General features: G+C 40.1%; 1 protein-coding gene across 4 annotated transcripts in view; it reads right to left on the bottom strand.

Moving 5' to 3' along the window:
- The window catches only part of LOC120798080 (ubiquitin carboxyl-terminal hydrolase 15-like), a 28,658-nt gene that overhangs the window by 680 nt on the left and 6,922 nt on the right, over positions 1 to 21,056 (bottom strand). For 3 of the 4 annotated variants that reach the window (XM_040142096.1, XM_040142105.1, XM_040142122.1), the window contains 14 exons: positions 17,068 to 17,215; positions 16,504 to 16,677; positions 15,738 to 15,896; positions 15,096 to 15,320; positions 14,925 to 15,008; positions 14,416 to 14,510; positions 13,807 to 13,995; positions 13,508 to 13,626; positions 13,128 to 13,409; positions 12,769 to 12,839; positions 11,898 to 12,013; positions 11,633 to 11,782; positions 10,742 to 10,845; positions 8,304 to 9,964 (listed from right to left, as the gene is read on the bottom strand). In XM_040142096.1, coding sequence (XP_039998030.1) covers positions 9,741 to 9,964; positions 10,742 to 10,845; positions 11,633 to 11,782; positions 11,898 to 12,013; positions 12,769 to 12,839; positions 13,128 to 13,409; positions 13,508 to 13,626; positions 13,807 to 13,995; positions 14,416 to 14,510; positions 14,925 to 15,008; positions 15,096 to 15,320; positions 15,738 to 15,896; positions 16,504 to 16,677; positions 17,068 to 17,215 — 2,140 coding nt within the window. In that variant the 3' untranslated portion in view covers positions 8,304 to 9,740. Of the gene's footprint in view, positions 1 to 8,303; positions 9,965 to 10,741; positions 10,846 to 11,632; positions 11,783 to 11,897; positions 12,014 to 12,768; positions 12,840 to 13,127; positions 13,410 to 13,507; positions 13,627 to 13,806; positions 13,996 to 14,415; positions 14,511 to 14,924; positions 15,009 to 15,095; positions 15,321 to 15,737; positions 15,897 to 16,503; positions 16,678 to 17,067; positions 17,216 to 21,056 lie in introns of those variants that run through there. The other variant, XM_040142113.1, reaches the window with a different exon arrangement.

Genomic DNA, 21,056 nt, shown 5'->3' with positions numbered 1-21,056 from the left:
GATTTTGTTACTTTTGGACAGAGCCAGGGTGGCTGTTTCTACAATTTCCAGTCTTAATGCTAAGCTAAACTAACTTTCAGCTAGTGTTTTTCCCAAAATGTCAAACTGTTCTGTCTATTGATATGTACAATTGTGTTGCATGAGCTATTTATCATCTTAGCTTGGACTTTTTTTGCAGTTGACAATTATTATCTACATTCGTCTTACAAGCAGCAGTCATTTACATATACCTTAAGTTCATATGGAGCACTTTTTCCTCTTGTACATTCCATGAAAGAAATATTTAATTTGAAAATGTATTGTAATACGTTTCATTGTTATGGGCTGTTGTAGCTGCTGAGCTGCATCTGTTCTTCCATCATATGAGCTGTTTGACAGTTAGCATTTTTTTTAACATGTTCTCTATTTAATAATTTATTGATTTTTTTATTTTATTTTCAATTTACTTTGTGAAGTCAAAACCTTTCTACCGTCACCTAAGCTGGGTCGTAACATGCGCCCCAGTTCAACAAAGCAAATTCAAATAACCAGACTTCTTCCAACATAGACTGAATTTTTTGAACTGAGCATGTTAAGACAAAGTATGAATGGGGCACCATTGTATGTGTTGAATGTTCATCCTTCTATCTGTCATTAAGCCTTTTCTATTAGATGAATGTCAAAGAATGAATATATAATTTATTTTTCTCATCCTACTGTGCCACCCAACTGCTGCACATCAACTCAGGTTCAACTATCGTGTAGTTAACGATACACATGCTGTTAAAGAGTGGTTGCCTAGGGACTGGGGGTCCTGTATGATGGTTTATTAGTTCCACTACATTTGTAAATAAATGGGAGTGGATTGGTGTGTACGAGAAGCTCGTATACTTAAAAGTTTGCTTTGTCCCTTCAGCTCGACTGTAAGTTTCCCTTTTTGAAGTTTCTATATTGTTAAAGTAGTCACTGCTGTTGTTTTTTTCTACCTTAGACTATAAGGTTCATTGTGGGAATATTAGAAAAACATGGATGTTTTTTCTGTAGCAAAGAAGAAGTTCGAGCCCAGTGGCGAACCATTTTTAAGTGACCATTGTGCTGCCCTCAATCTCTTGTGAATATGAAATGTATGTTTTGTATACGGGAAAAAAAACAACGTATGAAGTCAAAGGAACATATTTTAAATGTTTCTTTGTGCAACTTTGACTTTGGGGGAAAAAAAGCAATGTTTACTAATAGTGTTTGTTTTCCAAAAATGAAAAAAGACAATAAATGTTTAAGATCAATGTAAAAAACGTATTTTGTGTCTTTAAAAAAGAAAGAAGTGTAGAACTTAAGCACAGTATGCAAGCATCCAAAATCAGTATTTCCCTAAATCTTTCCTCTCACGGTCCAAATCAGTTGCCAGACCAAATCAATCTGAAGGAACAAGAAACAACAACAGAGAAGTGCAAAAGAGTTAATCAATATTGTTGCTGTTTGTATTCCCTTGTGGGAAAGCAAAAACTAACAATCATGGTCAACTGGCTTCCAAAAGACTAGTTACACTTTTTGAGAGGACAGCAGAGGGATTCATTAGTAGCACTACCGAGCACTCACAGACTCTCAAACATTTTACAGTGAATGCTGACAGAACAGGGTCGATTCATATTCATACCGTGGATGCACTGAATGTGCACGATAATACAGTTCTTAATGATAATGAGGTTAACTCGGCTAAAAACCATGATCCCACACTGATTTCCTGTATTACATCTACATTAATCACAGAGAAAATGCAGGGAGAAACAGATGAATGTCCCCTTTACTTTTGTTCAGTACTAGTACTTACTGGTACAACTGTTAAACTATTAGGTCTATATACTACTAAGGCCAGTTTATAACATTCGATGGTGCCTTTATCCAAAACCATGTGCCTTGTACGGGACTTTATGAAAATTATTGAGCTAGGGAGAGGGGGTTGAACATTATGTTTTACTTTTTGGAGTGGAGTGGCATAAACATTTTCTTATAGCCAGTAAATCACCCAATAGAAATGGATTTAGCAATTTCCAAATTTTCCAAGATTATCAAAAACATAAAATAATGCAACCTATTTACCGAACCTTTTTTTTTTTCACCAGGAGCTGCCAATTTTACACTTTTGACACATTGTACTTTACTGCAGTTACAGTGAAGTTGGGAGATAACATTCAGTCTTTAAACACCCAAGTTCCACCAGTTATGTTATACAGGTCCAAAGGTGAGTTCCAGTGTTGTGAATAGCAGTGGATGAAAGCAAATATGTACATTTACTTAAGTGTTGTACTTAAGTATAATATTTTGTACTTGTACTTGACTTAAGTGTTAGACTTTTTACTCCACCATATCGTTCAACAGCACTGGGTAGTGGTTACTTTTAAGATTTTTACTTTTAGGATTAGTTAAGCTCCACTTTGACCAGCTACAAAAGCTAAATGTTACTTATACACTGTTGTGCTACTATTTACACCCTAACATCGCCTGATATTGAGGCTTGAAAGTGAATTAAAACAAGATTTAGAGGGAAGAAACACAAGTTCAAATGATGCATTGCATTAGAAATAAGCTTTATTTAAATAAATAGTAATACAAAGCAGAGATATTTTAGCTTTTCACGTGTTTCTGTTGATCATATATGTCCCGGTTCACACATTCGATAATTTATGCACATATTTTAATGAATAATTGATCATTGTGAAAGCATGCGCGTCTCTATTCAGTTTGTTCTGATCCGGTTCGATTCCTCTGTCGCAAGTCACCAGCGCCGGCAAGGCAGTAGATTGCGCAGTCATCTCCACAAGGGGTAATATGACAACCCGACCAACAGCACAAACTACTACCTCAACCAGCACTTGGCCCCTGGTGCGGTTTGCTCTCTTTTATGCTCTTTAGAATCTCCTCACTCCAGTTTCAGTCTGAATCTCCATTCAGTCAGTGTCGCTGTGCGTAAAAGCGCACGAAAAAAATGGCGTGCGCGCAAAACGTGGCCGCAATAAAGCGAGTCAAAAACCCCACCCAAAGCATCGAACGGAAAAAAAGACACCTCCTGTACCTTTCCCTTATTTCCTGCACCCGCTGTTCTCCTCGGATGACCTCAGTGAAAATGACATAAGGCAGGTATGGACGGTGGAGCCCTCCGTGGATTTTCTGGGGAGCACAGCCGACACTCATCGCTTTTCAGCAGCACAAAAAGTGGATTGTGGTATTAGTGTTCAGCTAAACATAATTGAGATTAAAACTGATTCTGCATAATATGAATAATGATGAGTCAAAAGAGGAAAACAATATATTATACTGTAGGTACAGGGCTAAGAGAAATACTGTACTCTTCACTGCAAAACATTCAATTACGCGTGTATAATATCACAACAAACAGCACATTATCTACCAGTTAAACCCATACATTATCAAATGTAGCCTACATTTAAGAAATATTAGAAGAAACACAGTGACTACTGAAGCATTCTCTTTTGCCTCCTTTCAGAACCCTGGGAGATTAAAAATTGACTGCCAAAAACTCACAGTAACTCCCAGCTCTAATTCCATATCACCGCTATTTTGTTGGGTGTGAGAAAATGCAAAAATCCCACATCGACTCCTCATACAGTTCTTGTTCAGCAGCTGATCTGCAGCAGCCTGTTTTATAATCTATTGTTGTCTGTTTCTCTCCCTGCGTCGGGGGGGAAAAAAAAAAAAAAAAAAAAAAAGTTGTCCCGGTTTCAAATCCACTAGATTTAAAACCCACAAATGTATACGAATCCGCAGCGGGCTGAAAAGCGATTTTTTTTTTTTTGTTGCCCCTTTCCCCCGGCAAATGCCGCGTGCCAGGCAGCGGCGGAAAATGAGTGGATTTGGCTAAGCGGCGTGGATAAAATTCGCGGGGAACGTCAGGACGGGTGTAGGCACGACCAGAGATTAGAGAAAACACAAGAGGGACCACTCTGACGGGTTTTCCCAAACGCCAGCAGAACGGAGAAGCTGTCAGAGAGCGCCATCAGCTGGTTGCAGTCAGGAGAAAAATTACAGAAATTCTCATAAGTAAAAGTATGGGTTTTTTTCTTTCTTGTTATTTTTTGTTTTTGTTATTTGTATTTCTTTTTCCTATTTCCCCATTTGAACACTAGTCTTTAGCACAGCCTTATGCCACACTGACTTTCACTGCACATGCGAGGGACAAATAAATCCTTCAAACTTTCAGTTTTCTAACAAATATGTTGGGCTGCAACTAACCATCATTTTCATTGCTCATGAATCTGTCAATTGTATTTTCAAATCGATGAATAATTTTGTCTCCACAATTGCAGGAAGTTTGTTTGTTATGAAAATTCTTTTTTTTTTTTTAAAGAATAATCATTTTAAACTCAGATGTATTTAATTTACAGTGATATAAATCAACAAAAACCTCACTTAAAAATATATATATGTTCTCGGCATTTTTCTTGATAAGTGATTTAAGGTGTTTATCAGTTACTATCCAATTCTTTCAGCTGCAAATTAAAAAAAAAAAAAAAAAATGGGATCATGTCTGTAAAGATGTTAAGCATCAGGAATTATGTTAATCTATTGTGTATTCCTGCAATGCTGTGTTTGGGGGAAGTTTTAGCTTTGGGTTAACAATCATTCTCACTGACTGGCTGGTTTCTGTTTTCTCTTAGCGAGTGAACCACCGTTGTGCGCACAGTCCGTTCTCCTGCTCCTCCTTCCTATTGGTCAGAAGGATGAGCCGCTGCACGGGGGGGGACCTCCCAGCTGTGAGCGGGTAGAGAACCCCTCAGAAGCCGAAGAGAACACGGTGTTCCTCCTCGCAGCTCAGCTGCAGCTGCCCACACTGGGATAGAGTGGCAGAGAAAATGGAAGGCAAACTACAAACCTAGTTTCAAATCAGAGCATTGAAAGCTGCTTAATCTTTATTCTCTCTAGTGGTGCTAGTGAAATGTAGGCTACTGTAAGAATTATTTACGGCTGTGACCAAGATCTGTTCATGCTTTTCAAGATGACGATGAAAACAGAAACTGCACAGCTGGAAACCACATTGAGCTTTTACAGCCCAGTCATTGGGGAATTCCCTTTAACTTTCATAACGATTAGAAGCCGCTTTAGTTCTTTCTGGGAGTTGAGGAGACAACTCACGGGTGTATCTTCAACTTTTAATGAAAAATACGCAGTAAAACACACCAGGGACAGTGATGGGAGTCTAGCAAGAAAACGAGACACACACGCGCATCACAGACAGAAGGGAAGGAAAAACTAGAGCAGGACCCACAAGAAGCTTTACACATCTTTATTGAAGATTGTGTATAAATACACATGCACATTTCAAATGTAAACCCAAGTGAACTGAAGTGCAGCCAAACCTGGAAACCCCCGTTATGTCATCATGCAAGGATGTCTGGATTATTTTTTACAAAAAAAGTCCCAAAACAACAGAACCATCCTTTTTTTTTTAAAAATATTCCCTCCCTGACAAGAGCGCAGGCAAGACTTTGCAAACTAGTGTGTATGTGTGGACTGGAGCCACATTTCACTTAAAGTCTTGCCAAAGTTTTAAATATATTGTTTGTTTATTATTAAATGCTTACATATAAATAAATAAACTTTATCAAATGTGCACTCACAGAGTGAACTCTTATGTACAGTATTGTATAAGCCTATAGTAGCAGTCACATCTCACTCAGTCAGGATGGGGTGAGTCGCCCAAAAAGCAAGGCAGCGCCGTGGTGATAAAGCTCACTGAAGTCAAAGCACAGAGACGCTCATAAAGGCATGGTACACATCTAATATTCTGAGGCAACAACAGGTAAGCTAATGCTGTTTACAATGGAAAGAACAGGTAGAAAAAGAAAACATAACACTCCACCATGGAGAATAGAGTTTCATCATGAGTTACATCAATGGAGGAATATCCTGCAACAATCTGCCACAAAATATTTTCACTGTATCATGATCCCAAAAGCTGAAAGGCCTTTTAGGCAGACTCACCCCGCACTTTTCAGTCTGTCTCCCCTCCCTTCTCGACACATCCTCAAAGCTCAGGACCACAAAGAAGAAAGCTACCCAAACACCCCCACCCCCACCCCACCGCAAGGGACGCATTCAGCAGTACCCATGAATTCATATAGCTAGTATTAAAGGTGAAGAAACCCATTACTATCACATTCAACCAAACCAAGAAAGGGAGCCATGAAAAAAAGAAAAGAAGGAAAAAAAAAATCTGGCCCTATAAAGAATCAAAAGGCATCAACCACATATATCTGGTCAGTGTTCATTCCATTTATCATACATTCTGGCCCTCTTGTGGGTAAAAAAAAAACTGAGATGAAGTGGCTGCGATATAACACATAAATATGGACATTCGTACTAGAGTGTTGGTGTATATGGAAGGGGACATGCAAGAAAGACAGCGTGACAGTAATGTGCAAAGAAGAGGCGACTGGTCTCAGATTAGGAGTTAAGGCCGAGGTGATGCAAACAAGAGAAAATGCATCTGATGTCAGCGAAATCACCAGTGTTCCTAATCTCACAGCGCCTCTGATATGAGGAAGAAAAACAGTGCAGAGCCATGGTAAAGCTTTAAACACCACCTACGAACTGTAATTTAAGAGGGAGAGTTGAAGGGTAGATGCCAGCTAACTTTTAAACAGATATTGGTTGCAATCCATGCACACTATGTTGAGTTCATTAAGACAGAAATTTGAACAGTAGGAAATTCTGAAACATCTTCTCCCAATTAATTTTTTCAGTTAAAATATGCATAAACAGAATCAGTTTGGTTATTCTGCAAAGTTAGCTGGTTAATACCGCAATCCTGCTTTATTTTAGGTTTTAAGAAATATAAATTATCAACAGAGGAGACCAGAGAAAGACACCAAAAGCATGACCTTAAATCGCAAAGGTTCATGCCAGTATACTACTTATCTGTCTAAAAATTGCAAGATCACAGCAGCAGCAGCAAAAAGAGAGGACAGTTTGGCTGTTTGACATTGTATAATACCACACAACTATGGGTATCGATTCTCTACGTTAAGTCTAGACTGTAAACGCGTCTCACCACTGGCTTACTAAAGGCAGCTTCCTAAGCTTTTTATGTGAGAAAACCCTCTGAGAGACAGCGTCACTGTTAAACGATTGCAGTATGTCTAGAAATAATACATATAAAAGAGTGGATGGTTGGTGATTGTGCAAGTTCAAAATGTTTCAGCGCATCATGAAAACCCAATTTGATTCAGTGTTTAAAATATTTACAAAATATCTAAATGATACTAAAATGATATGTCAACAATGCATTGCTCTCAAGAATATATATAAAAAAACAACAAAGGAACACAAAAAGCAGAGGGAGATTCAAAGTGCTACACTAACATACTGTGAAGCCTCAAAATTAATACCCGGTGTCGTTCAGTGAGCAAATCCTAAACGAATGGACGTGGCAACATACTCACACACGCGCGCGCACACACGCGCACACACACACACGCACACACACACACACACACACACAGTGATCCAACCACAGAGGAGGGCCCTGATTTCTTAAGAGTTGCGTACCGCGGCAGCTCCCTGACCTAAACCCACAGTGGCTCCGCCTGTCGAGCGACCGAGTCCGAGCCGCTGGGTGGGACTGGTGGTGCCCGCTGCCATGCTGTGTGTCCATATGGCTTTGGATGGAAAGATCCCAGTCTCTCTCTCCATTTATCCGTGTTCTCTGTGTCCACTTCAGTTGGTTTTCATGGTGACGTCTCGAATTGGCGCCTGTTCCTCCTCCTCTTCTTCCTCCTCCTCTTCATCCTCCTCCTCTTCATCCTCCTCCTCCTCCTCCTCCTCGTCTTCCTGCTCATTGTCATTCTTCCTGCGCCGGTTCTCATTCAAGTCCTCCTCATCATTCTGAGCAGCAACGCCAGTGGCGGACAAGGCACCCTGAGCAGAAGAGGCGGTCTTTCTCTCCTGTCTCGCCTCCTCATCGTTCTCCTCCTCCTCCTCCTCCTCCTCTCCCTCCTCTTCCTCCTCTTCATCCTCCTCCTCGCGGATCAGAGTAGCGTGTGCCTTTCACTTGTGTGTGCTGGTGCTAGAACAACAACAACGTAGCCTGCTTTTTGGACACAGACACACATGCAGCACACACACACACACACACACGCAAAAAAGGTCCTCAGCTACACTGATTTTTAACACTTTTAACATGACCAAGCACGTTTTTTAATCCATTGATAATGAGTCATACAACAACAGGAAGCTGCGCAATGTAAGCCCCAGAGACTTGTTTGTTTGTATTTTTTTTTTACCAACAACATTTACTCAGGAACAAATTCTAATTGGAACGAATGTTGACTAATCTGTCTGTCCAGGAAAAGTTTAAGGATAAGTTTGGTTGTGTATTTTTTGTATTGTCAACAATTCCCATCAAAAAGACCAAAACCAATAATGAATTGATCCCAAAAACAAGTATTGTCTGTGTAGCATAGGCCTGATATAGAGTAGTTTAGTCCTCTATTTGCCCCACGAACTCTGTTCTGTCCAAAAACTATTAAAAACACATCAGTGAACCACACCATTGCACTGGGTCTGTCACACATACACTGTCCTGCAGCCAGAAAAATACAAACTTATTAGAGTGCCAAATGTGATGTGTATTAATTCTCAGCTAAAAGTCCCCAACAAATGCAACGTTCATTAAAAACAATATTGCCCAACTATTTTAGCAAATTATGAACTGTTTTTAAAGATTTACATGTTCATTAAGAAAAAATGGACTTGGGTCTGAGAGCCACACACAGGCCGAAGAAGCTGTAAAGTATTGAGAGGTGGACGAACACATTGTCAGTTATGGTCTTTTCACTGGGTTTGTTCACAACAACAAAAATACAGAATATCTCCAGCCTTATTCTGTAAATTCTGCTGTAGTGTATGGTTTTAAGAACTGCAATCTGACTGAGTAACATGCATCCTCGGTCATGTCTGAAAATCAGACACCTCTTAATGATAGTTAAATTAATATTAAACACAAGAAAAAAAACACATATTTTAATGCCAAAAGATTATTGTTATCATCTGATTTTTTTTAAGAACCAAAGCCAGTGTTCAGCATCTTCAGCACTAGTCAAAGTACCAAATATAATAGCCTGAACAACACTGGAACCAGATGACTGAATTTACTTAAGACCTGTGTCTCTGGGGGAATCTTCAGTTATTGCTCCTGTATAAAAAATATTAGTCAAACAGGAATGAGGTAGCTGAACAGGAATATTCTGCTATTTGGTTCATTCAAGGAAATGTGGAAATGGTTTGCAGGTTATCTATTGTACACATCAATGTAAAAAGCTTAGCCATGTTTACAACTTACATTCTTTTTAAACATAACTATTTGCAAGCAGGAAAAAAAAAACTGTGAAATTTATGACCTTTGGAGAAGATGAAGGTCCCTTCTTTGTTTTAGTGCTGCCAGCACTCCTCTAAAATATTAAACGTTTCCTCTGGGTTCTGAGGTCTAAAAGCCTTTTCAAACTCTCTCAATACTCCCCACTGTCAACAAGTAAGATTTCACATTGTGTGTTCACATTGAGTTTGGGCTTATCACTGAGTTGTTCATATGTGCCAATTATTAAATATTTGAACTGTCCAAAAAATAGTAAGAGCAAAAAAATTCAGAGAAAACAGAGTCCTCAGTACCTTATAAATGCTTTTTGGGAGTATTAGCAAAGTCAGAAATCTTTGAGAAATCAGACTGTCTGGTAATTCATCCCAATTAGTCACAACATTAAGTACATTACGTGGTTGAAATTAACTGTTCTAGTTTGTCTCCAGCAAATCCGCCTCCAGCAAATCTGCCTCAGATGAATGTACATCAGGACTGCTGCCTGGCTTTCGCAAATGAGGACACTCACCACTATCTGATCTTCGCTGGCAGGAGACACGCTGCTGTCATCAAAGTTGTACCACTTTCCGTCGTCTTTGTTTTTAGCATAAGCAGTATCTGAGCAGGACAAGATTAAAGACAAGAAGAAAGTTCAAAATTAAATACATTACTATAGTATTTTACAGGTTTTCCTCTTAATAGGCACACTTTTATTTACTCACACTGGTTTCATTTTATAAAGTGGTTTGTAACTTTCTTTGAAAAAGTATCATTTCATATACTCAAAACTCAATTGGGGGATAGTATGTCTTTTAAAACAATGTAAAATCTGCTCATATAAAATGGAACTACATTAAAGCTGTGTACGGAGACTCAGGGATAGTTATACATATCATACACACAAATTCCTACACTGAAAAAGCATATTCATAGCACTGTTCTATTACACAAGCACAGGGTTGACTACAACTACAACAGTAGGACAATACAAACAACACAAATGAAGTCACACAGTCCTTAAATCAAACAGATTTGTCTCTAACAATGCAGACAACCCCTGCTGCAAAGCCTGTGGTGAGCTTCAGAGTCAAACAAAGCTGTGTTTGATAATAAGCTACGCACACCACCAGTTATGACTGATGTTAACATCAAGCTTGTTAGCCTGCTGCAATCACTGCTTTTCAGGCATGTGGTAAAAACTACATTTGCACAGCTTTTTTCTTGATGATTCAAATTGTTGGTGCATAAAGAAACATAGCTAGAAGAAAAGAGAAAATGAGCATGAGCACACAGACATCTGCTGTTGGCTAGTCAAAGTGGTATATGCCAATGACACACACTGAAAAAATTTAAAAGAATGAATACAATGGATTCTATGATGTGTGTGAGTCTTACAGTGGCCTCCTCCCATTCCACCATAGTGGTTGGACACAGCAATGAGGTCATAGCGACACGGCCCAGCATTGGGGTTGATGAGGAACTCAGACATGTCCAGATCTCTAAAGGGAAAACACAAAAAGGTTGTAATGTGCCTGAGTGAGATGTGTATGCCAGAGACTGCATGGCATCACACCCTACAGCATGTAACAATACAGCATGAATACCAAGAAAAAACGTCAGTTCCTTGGTTACTTTTTGGTATGAAGTGCAATTTAAAAAGGTATTATTGGTATTAAAAGTACCTAGAACCTTCATAATTCATATTAAATATGACCAAAATTTGCTACTATCTCAAGGGTATTTTAGAGAATTATTTTACAAGGCTGGTTTCAGTTCACAAGTGCTGATGTTTAAGTTCTTGTGTAATTTAAGCAGTTTTAACGGAAAAAAAAAAAATTTGTAAATAGGATTCTGACAATTACTGCCAATGGTATTAATTCACCTATATGCATCACAATTTACAAATTTAACTAATTTTATACAGAAAAAAACATATACTATATTATCACATTATAGACAGTCAAATTTAAAATACTTTGTGTCAAGTACAAAACATAGCACCGAATTACTAAAATGTCCAGCCATCCCCAGCTCCTGTCACAACCCTGAACAATGCCAAAATATCTCTGAAAAATCCTCACACATGAAAACCAACAAGCCAAGCTTATTTTATTGAAATAAATCTTAAAGTGTGAAAAATTACACACTTATGTGAATAAGAGTATGCATATATATTGTGAATATACTGAGCTGCATGTGGATGATGTATAAACAGAAACAATAGATACACTGCAGTGTTTTGCTCTGGTGATAAATTGCTTTTCCTCAGTGAGGGTGTGTGTGCACCTGAGTGGGAAGTCAACAAGGGAGTCCAGTTTATCCCTCATGTAGCGGCTATAGGAGAAGCGTTTAAGATGGACCACCAACACCGGTGGCAGAGACCACAGGTCTAGCTTCTTAGTGGCCTGCTGGTGCTGTTTACAGTTTGGACAGTACCTGCGAGACCGGATACAGGTTAGGAAGTGCATCGTGATACAGCATTTGTCTGATAGCTGGTGTGGCCACCTGCTTATAACTTGTTTGTTTTGACTGTGCAGCAACTGTGTCTCACCATGGGTCCTCTGCTCCCAGTTTTTCCTTTGTGGTAAACAGCTCAATGCAGTCCTTCAGCTTGAAGAAAGCCTTCTTTTGAGGCTTGTACTCCATGCTCTCGTGCTTGTCAAAGTCCTGCTCTCAGTCACAGACACACACGTACATATAGAACTGTTAGAAAACACTTCTTGTGGCACTGCTTTGTCTAACTGGATGTAGATTACGTCCCTGTCCAAAAATAAACCAGAAACCTATAACACTTTACTCTGAAGAGGCCTTATATGAGTATTGTGTCTTTTTCTTCAAGTTAAATTACAGGCTAATAAAGTGTTACCTATAAATTCATTCTAATTAAAACCATTTAAAAAAAATGGAGACCAAACTTGCTTAATTGCATGTGAATGCAAAAATGTACTGGAAAGCACACATTTACTGCTTACTTGTATGCAATGGACTTTGTAGCCAACCCCAGTATTTACGTCTTATTTGACTGTAAGTACTGATTATTTAAAACTATTAAAAGGATTTTATTAAAATCTATGAGGCAGAACCCATAAACGTGCTGCATCTGTATTTTGATGTCAAAGAGATGTGCTTATTTATTATATCTTGTAATGAGCTAACTGGACATTAATAACTTTGTTGCAGTGGTTGCTAAAGACATTAAACCTGTGAACGTTTGATTACAAGACACTCAAGCACATCACCAGGACACTCTGTTGCTCCTGTCTTGGTCATATTGCCATATTTTGTGACATAATGGCAGATTGCTTTTGTTCTACACTGAGGGTGTGTGTACTAAAAAGTGATCCAGCTCCACTGCTACACTGACTGTGTAAAACTACATATGTGTATCAGAGAACGTCCAGAGTTTCTGATATTGGCTCCACCTCAACAATGGTCTCGTCAAAGTACTTCTTCTTGATCTCCGGTTCCCAGTCAAGGGAGAGATAAGAGCGGTCTGGGAAGAGGTAGACAGAATGTAGATACACAAATTAGATGAGTCATCTTTAATTTTACTCTACACTCTCATTGCCATTGTTTAGTCTCTTAAATTAATTAAATTGTGATTAAATTGTAAATTTATTCATAATCCATATAAACCAATTTAATATATGTGAGTAGTCCTTAGATACTGAACAATGAACCTGATTTTACTTTGCTTGAATTTTGAATTGAGGATATTATGATAAGATCCATTTTCCTCCTTAAATGGGTTTTTATTTCCACGATTCTCCCCACTTCCTACCACTGAGTCGGAGGTGTCCCTCGTCAAAGCGGATCTGCCTGGTGTCCTCCTTGATGAGCGAGAAGTCCGTTTTGCCCATGTTATTGAACTGGAATGTAAAAAGTCTCTTCCTGTTGTGCTCAGCTGTCTGCTGACTTTTGGTGGAGTTCTGTGGACCGACTACTCCGTTCTCCAGTTCGTTGTCCCCGCCCACAGAGTCCTCTGATTGGCTGTTGTCATTCTCGGAGGGCAGCTCCTGGTCCTGACTGGACTCGTCGTCCTGCTCATCGGTCTCCATCTCACCTGAAGGACAATAGAGCAGACTTTTTAATCGCCTCTTCTGCTTCTAAAGAACAATAACTTGAAGAAACAAATGCAATATGGAATACATGTGCACTCACTTGGCGACCCCTCCTCCAGCAGTCCATTAGTGGCGTTACCATTGACAGTGTGTTGTTTGGATGGCTGTCTCTCTTCACAATCCTCTTCATCCTCCTCTACTGTAGACCGCACAAACCGGCTGCAAACAGAAGGCCATTTTTATTTACAGCAACTTTTGTGTAAGGAATTTTTTAAATAAAGGGTCAGGCTTGCAGACAACAAACTTATCAGCCATCATCAAAAAAACAAAACAAGCACTTGACTTGTGTCAATTTCCCACACTGAACGTATGATCAGACACTGAGACACGTGGACCTACCAGAGGCGCAGGAGCAGCATGTTGTAGAGTTTGTCTTCACTGAGGGTTCTGGGTACAGCGATAAGAAAGGGCTGTCCGAAAAGTGGCGTGCTGGTGTGGTTGTAGCCCGACTGTTTGTACTTCTCCCTCAGGTGCACTGGGATCACTACGTGGTCTGTGTCCTCAACCCTGTTCACCACCACCTCAAATCTGCAGAGAGAAGTGGAGTCAGTTTTAAAGTCACACTGGATAAGCTAGAAGTCAGCTGTGGGTGGGGAATCTATTTGTCCTATATTTATATCCTTGGAAAATAAAGCAATTTAAACTGGTGGACAGCCAACTATTCTGTGCTTTAAATCACTGGTGTAACAAATATTGTCAGTAGTAAAGTCAAAAACCCATACATTTACTGTATCAATTTAGGATATCAAATCAGTCGCAATTGAGGCTGATTGATAAGCCAGACTTGATGCTACATTTTTGTAATTAAACTATGAATTACGTTTGTTTTTGTTTTTTTAAAAGATCTTTATAAATGCAGTCTGATTTTAATCAGAATTTAGATAATGCTTTTGTTGTGATCAAACTTTAGATAACTGAGTCTGCTTGTCAGCCAAGCATGACACTCACACATAGATATCATCTCTCTCCATGATGCTGCTGAGGTTCTCGTTAGTGGCAAAGATCCGGTGGAAACGGTGGTTGTATATGTCAGTTACAATCATCTGGGGGATAAGAGAGAAACACAGTCAGTCAAGTAAGAAAACGTCAGACCCTCTTGAAAATGGAGGCTGATTAAACTGATAAGTGAACCTAACCCAAAGGCTATTTAATCTGCTATGGGATGTAAAGTGGCTTCACAGAGAGAGAAAGGGGGGGGGCACTTGCAGCCTTTGTATTTATTTCCTCAATTCCTCAATTCTTTTGTATTTTTATCCAGCACCAAATCTCCCTTCATCTGAAGGAAAATAATACAACATATTTTCCACTAGCTGCCGAAGTTGGGTGGGCAGGGACAGTTTAAAAGGGAAATGACTATTTTGGTCTTTTCTGTCTGAGAAGATGTCAGCATTATAGTGTGATGGCTAATAAAAGACAAAGGTTACTGCTCTGAGCAGAGCTAACTGTGATGTTTATACCTTCTCAGCAGGAACACCAGACAGGTTGGAGAGGGAGGTACACAGGTCAGAGATGGAGCCCACTTTCGGCACAGTCAGCTTGTACTGAAAAAGAACCACGTGGCCATTACCTACTGTCTTCCCATGAAATCATAATGTTATGATAGCACACATAGTGTATTTATATGTTACCTGTGTGGGTTTGGCCAGAGGGTCCAGTCTGACTAGATAGACCTCCAGTGTCCGCTCCTTTTTCATGGGAAGAGGCAGGGTCAAGTAGCAAAAGGGATCAAAAGTCACAGAGACCTTGGAGCACACAGGACAAACCAGGGTGGACTTGAAAAGGCCGTGGAAGATGTCCACGATGATTGAGTCATTTCTCTTGATGTGGTTCTCCCATGCTTCCTCCGCCACCACCTGAAATACATGGAAAAACACAAACCAGCCATAACTAGAGACCACAAAATTGGAAAAATATGAAAAATACAAATAAATACACAAATACAAAATCTAAAATTTTAAAAGGAGACAATGCTTATTAAGAAGACGGCCTGTTTCTAGCACAGAATACCTGAATGTTTGAACAATCTATTTATAAAAAGGCTCATTAGTTGAGGATTAATGTTAGCAATAACTTGTAGACAAATGTTAAAGTCCCTGTAAAAGATATGATTAAATATATGTCTTGAGTAACATTTCTTTCATCATTTTAATATGTTTGGCCAACTACACAACCCTTTGTCAACACAACACACTCCAGATCTGGAGATGATTTAACACACTTTCAGTATTTTCCAAAATTTGTATAAAGCTCTGATTATCTTATGAGCTGACCTTATCAGGCCGGCCGTTAGCATCCTTTAGCTGGATGTAGGGCTTCTTCCTGATGCGGTTCAAATCCTCATGAAGGCCGTCCAGGAGAAAGGCCAACAGCTCATGAGAGTCCTGCTGCTGGTAGCCCGAGAACTGGGGGGCAAAGCGGCCGACCTGGGTCTGGAGGATGAAAATAGTTACACAGATTGAAAAAAATGATGTGAAGAGGAGCAAAAACACAAGGAAAAAGAGAAGCTCTGAGGTTTTCTCCTCACAAAAATATAATAATAATTATAATAATAAGATACTTAGCATTTAGCCAACACAGTTCCATGCAAGCCTTCACCCAAACTGCTGATATAAACAGGGCCATTCCAAAATTGTAAAATCTTTGGATATCCAAGGATTCAAACTGGTTCCTGCACTTTTAAACTCTTCACTCACCGCTGTCTGATTGATTAGTCAGTTCTGTCCATCTGTAGGCTTATACATAAGCATGTTAGGACATTCTTGGTCTGCTTTCTTACTTGCACTTTTGTATGTTTCAGAGTGAAAGTGATAGTGATAGTACGCTTTACATTCCAAAGACATGTCTTTGCTTTTGCTACAACTTCCTATACAAAGATTAGAAAGACAACAGCTACTGTGTGTGACACAAGACTTCACTTTTTACAGACCTGTTTTTCTGCATAAACAACATAGTGTTTTTGTTATTGAGCTTAAAATAAAAAAAGGTACTCAAAGAATTTTATTGTTTTCCTGCTTAATGTTTTTTCCCAGTAGTCACCTTGAAAGGCCGTGGGGTGACATAGCTGTATTTTCCCGACCACAGCTGCTTGATAAGCTCGGCATAGGCTCTGGCAATCTCTCCTTTCATGCCCAGCGGGTTGTCTTCATTCAGCTCATCTGTGTACTTGTCTTTGAGGAAGTACTCCGTCAGTGGAGGAATATTGCTTAAACACTGTGGAGTTGCAAAAGCAGTAGAGGACAATAATCAGCAGAGGACGGATTTAGGCACTCACGAGATCTGCATCCCTCAAACTTCCATGCCATCACTGTAATAATATTTACATATACAGATTGGTGACCAAAAAACACCAACATAAATTGTCTTATTATTGTGTAGCACTTTGATATTGTGAGATTTGTCTCTCCAAGCACAAACAATGGAGCATGAAAACATCTAAATTTGGATCTATGAGCTCCAAGTGCAGTCAGTCACAGTTCTGCAGCATTTTTCCAAACTCTTCTAAACTCGCTGAACAAACCTTTGAAGACTCTGAAAAAGTTGGGATAACTTTCCTTACTTTCCTAGAACTGAGTAGGAGGTCCCTGAAGGCACGCTTGTTACCTGCACAGCAGAGTTCATGAAGCAGGTGTTGCCCAGGTTGGATAGTCCACAGAGGCCTGAGCGCTCACTCTGCCTGCTCTGGTCTGAGTAGTCATAGCTGTTGCTGTAGGGGTGGTAGGATGGTAGACTATAGCTCGAATTCTTCACACTGTGCAATAAACATACAGACGCACAAACAGGCAAGTTATATAGGGTTGTGTAGCTGTTGGTCAAACTGCTACAAGCAAAGAAAAGGTCATGAACATCCTACTGTACACAAATGTAATGTTGCTACATCTATGTTAAGGTAATCAGTTGTATTTTCTCCAGATAAGTTGTTAATACACTCAAAAAAACTAAAAGACCACAAGGCAAACGTACAGCTTCAGTTTCCACTATTTTCTTTTCAACCGCAGATCAAACTACTACCCCCCCCCGGAGCCTTCCTAGACAATCAGATAGAGCTTAAAGTTAGGCCTCCCCAAATGCTACAATGCAACAATCAGCAGACCTCTGGGGTTGCTGCAAGTCAGTGATGCTTGTTTCTGGTTCCCATTGGTCTAGGGAAACAGCTGTGATGGCGGTGGAAGCAGTGGCCTCGCAGTTCAACACACGCTGGTCCACCCTTCTGTTGTCCAGCTCCACCGCCTCAGGCCTCAGGCACCACCAGCAACACAGGAGCATGACATCTCAGCCCCACCCCGTCCCATGCCAGCCCACATGTCCGCACAAAGCTACACGGCCAACATCCTGGATGAGGTTTGGTTCGGGTACAGCACACGCAATTCCTGGTTTTTAGGGGCCAGGAATGAAAGTCCAGCTCCAGTCTTCCACTGCTGAGTCCTAATGTTAACTCAGCTCAACCTCCTGCAGCTCCAGCAGCAGCTTCAATATAGTCCGGACCAAGTTTAGGCCTACATTTGATTTCTAAGTCCAACACAGGCCAACAACCAAACCACAAAGCGCATAAAACACACAAAAACACGCACTCTTCCTCTTCTTTAGAGCTAACTAAGCAGCTCCCCTCTTCTCTTCTCCCCCCTTCTTCTTTTTCGGGTTCGACAGCCTGTCATCTTGTTGTCCTGTCCTGTCCTGTCCTGTCCTGTCCTGTCCTGTCTTCTGGTCTCCTGCTCCTCCCTCTGGCCTGCCTGCTGCTCTCTGCCGCTCTACAGCTACCAGCAGATATTTATAGCAGCATCAGCAGCAGCAAAGATGCTCAAGACTACTGCTACCAAAGCTAGAGGTGCACAGAAAGAAGGAGAGAGAGGGAGAGGCAGAGAGAATAGGGGGGAGGGGCGGACAGTACAAGGGGGGTAGGCTGAGAGAAGAGAAATGAGATGGGGATGGGGATGGGGATGGAGGGAGCAGCTGATCCACTGCATCCAGCTGAGGCTGCAGTATTCACAGGCCTGACTCTCTCTTAGTATCTCTCTCCCTCTCTCTTTAACATACATATACACATACATTAACACATTCACTCTTGCCGACACAACATTTATCCCCTTTTCATACACTTTAGACTGCGTTCTCGCTCATCTCGACACACTACCGCACAAACTCTCGCTCTCATTCTCCCTCTCTTGCTGCACCCCTCCTCAGTGAAACACACACCTTGACACTCCTTCTTTCATCCTCGTTGCCACTGGTGTCTGTATGAGAGCTTTAAAAGGAGAGGGTCTAAATAAATAAATAAAATAAAACCCAAAGAAAAGGAGTGGTTTTATCACAGGGTGTGGAGGCAAGTGGTGATGGGAGCAGGAACAGATGAAATGTATTCTGAAGGTCACTTAGACTGCAGAATGTATGTATCGCAATGAGCTCAGGGGAGAGGACATGTTTGACTGCCTGCCAAAATCGAGGGACACCACCTTGTAAAACAGTGACCCTTACTGCTGTAACAGAGCATCGCTACTGAGGCTAAACTGACCGGACCAAAACCAAGACAATCGTTGTGTTATGCGGTAACACTTCAAATGAAAAAAAAAAAAACAAAAAACAAAAAAACCAAAATAAAAAAAACAGGCCCCATGCATAATTTAGTGGAAACAACAGCACTGACACTACAGTGAGTCAGGGACAGGAGAGCCCGTGGTACTGAAGATCCAATTTACCCAAGTCTCCCACTCTATGCATTCCACAATCCACCAACAAACACTGTGCAGAAAAAGGTGCCACTGGAATCAAACTATATAATGCAGAGAAATGACAATGTGAAACCATGTTCCCTACTACAAGCCAGTAGTATAATGTACTGAAATATAATGGTGAGATTGTCTTTTACTGTACAGCTAGTAAGTGTAGGAAGGATGGGCTCAGCTCACTTCAACACTTTCCTTCTTTATCAATATTGATTTTTCAGGTGGCCGAGCTTGTGGCTGTTATTTCTGCATTCTCACACGATTAAGAAATGCAATGTAGAGTGTCTATATCTAAGAAACACAAACACAAACACATTCCAGCATGCAGTAAATCACACAAATTAGATGGAAGGAGGGGACAGTAAAGTCTACTGGACAGCAGAGGCAGAAAGCTCCACCCACAGTTGAGCAGTGCTCTCTAGCATAGGGCCGACAGATCCTCTAGGCCCCATTGCTTTGGAGGAAAACCTTCATCAGGTTACAGTAACATTTTCAGAAAACAGAAACTGAAAGCTGAAAAGAAACTGAGCTGTAGATCATTTTTACATATCAAAAAATCTAGACTGATTGATAATTGAGATGCTTCTGTGATTTGGCGCCCATACGCAACGCGACACTGGCGTCACCTCTGCCTCTTGTGTAAAGATGGTAAAGAACACTAAAGATTCTGAAAATTTAGCGTAGCATTAGGGCTGCAAATTTAAGCGTATAGTTATTTTTAAATGACTACCAATAATGTACTTTATTTGTGTGAAAGAAATTTTTTATATCTCTGAAACGGCTGATGTGGTATAGCATCTTCCTTTACAAGCAGGGGTGCTGTTAGATACTAGAATGATTCTCACACAGCTGGAAAGGTGGCCTTTAAAAAACCAAAACTAGAGTAAAGTAGAGATCTGACCGGTCAAATCTTACAGAGGCCATCTTTGGAAATGAGCAAAGAAGAAACGAAAGGATCTGTCTGAAAAAACATTTTTGCTAAACAATGTAGATGCCTGTCTTTTATTTGGAGGAATGTTGTGCTTAAAGATAACAAATAGGTTTTAATCAACAATTATGAAATAATCGCTAATATGATATGATATTAATCATATTATTGATTAATATCATATTAATCAATCATATGAAAACAATTGAGTTCATTTAAGTAACTAATGTTATTTGGATATATCTAGGTGTTTAATCAGATAAAAAGCAGGTGCAAAGATTCTGTCTGTCTAAGGCTTGTAGCTGCACCTCAAATACGTTGCTGATATGTTATTATTTGAATGATGTGATTGACTGTTGTATAAGACTAAGACAGTATGGGTGAAATCAAGACCTTGTGGCACAGATTAATGAGTAAAATAATTATCACATTATCCATAATCATGCAGCCCTAGCCAAAGCTATCAATCAGTCTGGTAGAAAATCTGATGCAAACAATTAACTAACATTATTAAATGCTGACTAAGGCACCCAGAGGCACCAGTGGGCCATTTATAGAGAGCACCGCTGTCATTGAAGAAAATTCCAGAGAGATCAATTCCTCGTAAGCCCCTTCCCCCTCCCTGCTGTCAGCTCTTACAGCTGAAACTACATCATCAGTAGATAGCTTTAAACCCCAAACCACAGCCAGAGATAGACCTGTATAAAAGAAACTTTGACACACTTTATACCGGGAAACTGCTTTAATAAGTATGACTGAATTGTGGAATGAGTGAAGACAGAGCAGAACAGAGCTGAGAAAAAGTTTGCATAGATCAAACTTCCGTCACTTCATTTCAGCAAGTATTTCTGCAGACTCTCTGTAGCCCACTACCACTTTATAAGCCAATTCGATCTGAAATTCCAGCCTGAACTATACTTCCAGGCTCTATCTCTGGCTGTCAA

The sequence above is a fragment of the Xiphias gladius genome, chromosome 2 (genome assembly GCF_016859285.1).
Source record: "Xiphias gladius isolate SHS-SW01 ecotype Sanya breed wild chromosome 2, ASM1685928v1, whole genome shotgun sequence".
NCBI lineage: Eukaryota > Metazoa > Chordata > Actinopteri > Istiophoriformes > Xiphiidae > Xiphias > Xiphias gladius.
Note: the sequence above shows the minus strand (reverse complement) of the source record. Positions and strands in the feature narration are given on the sequence as shown.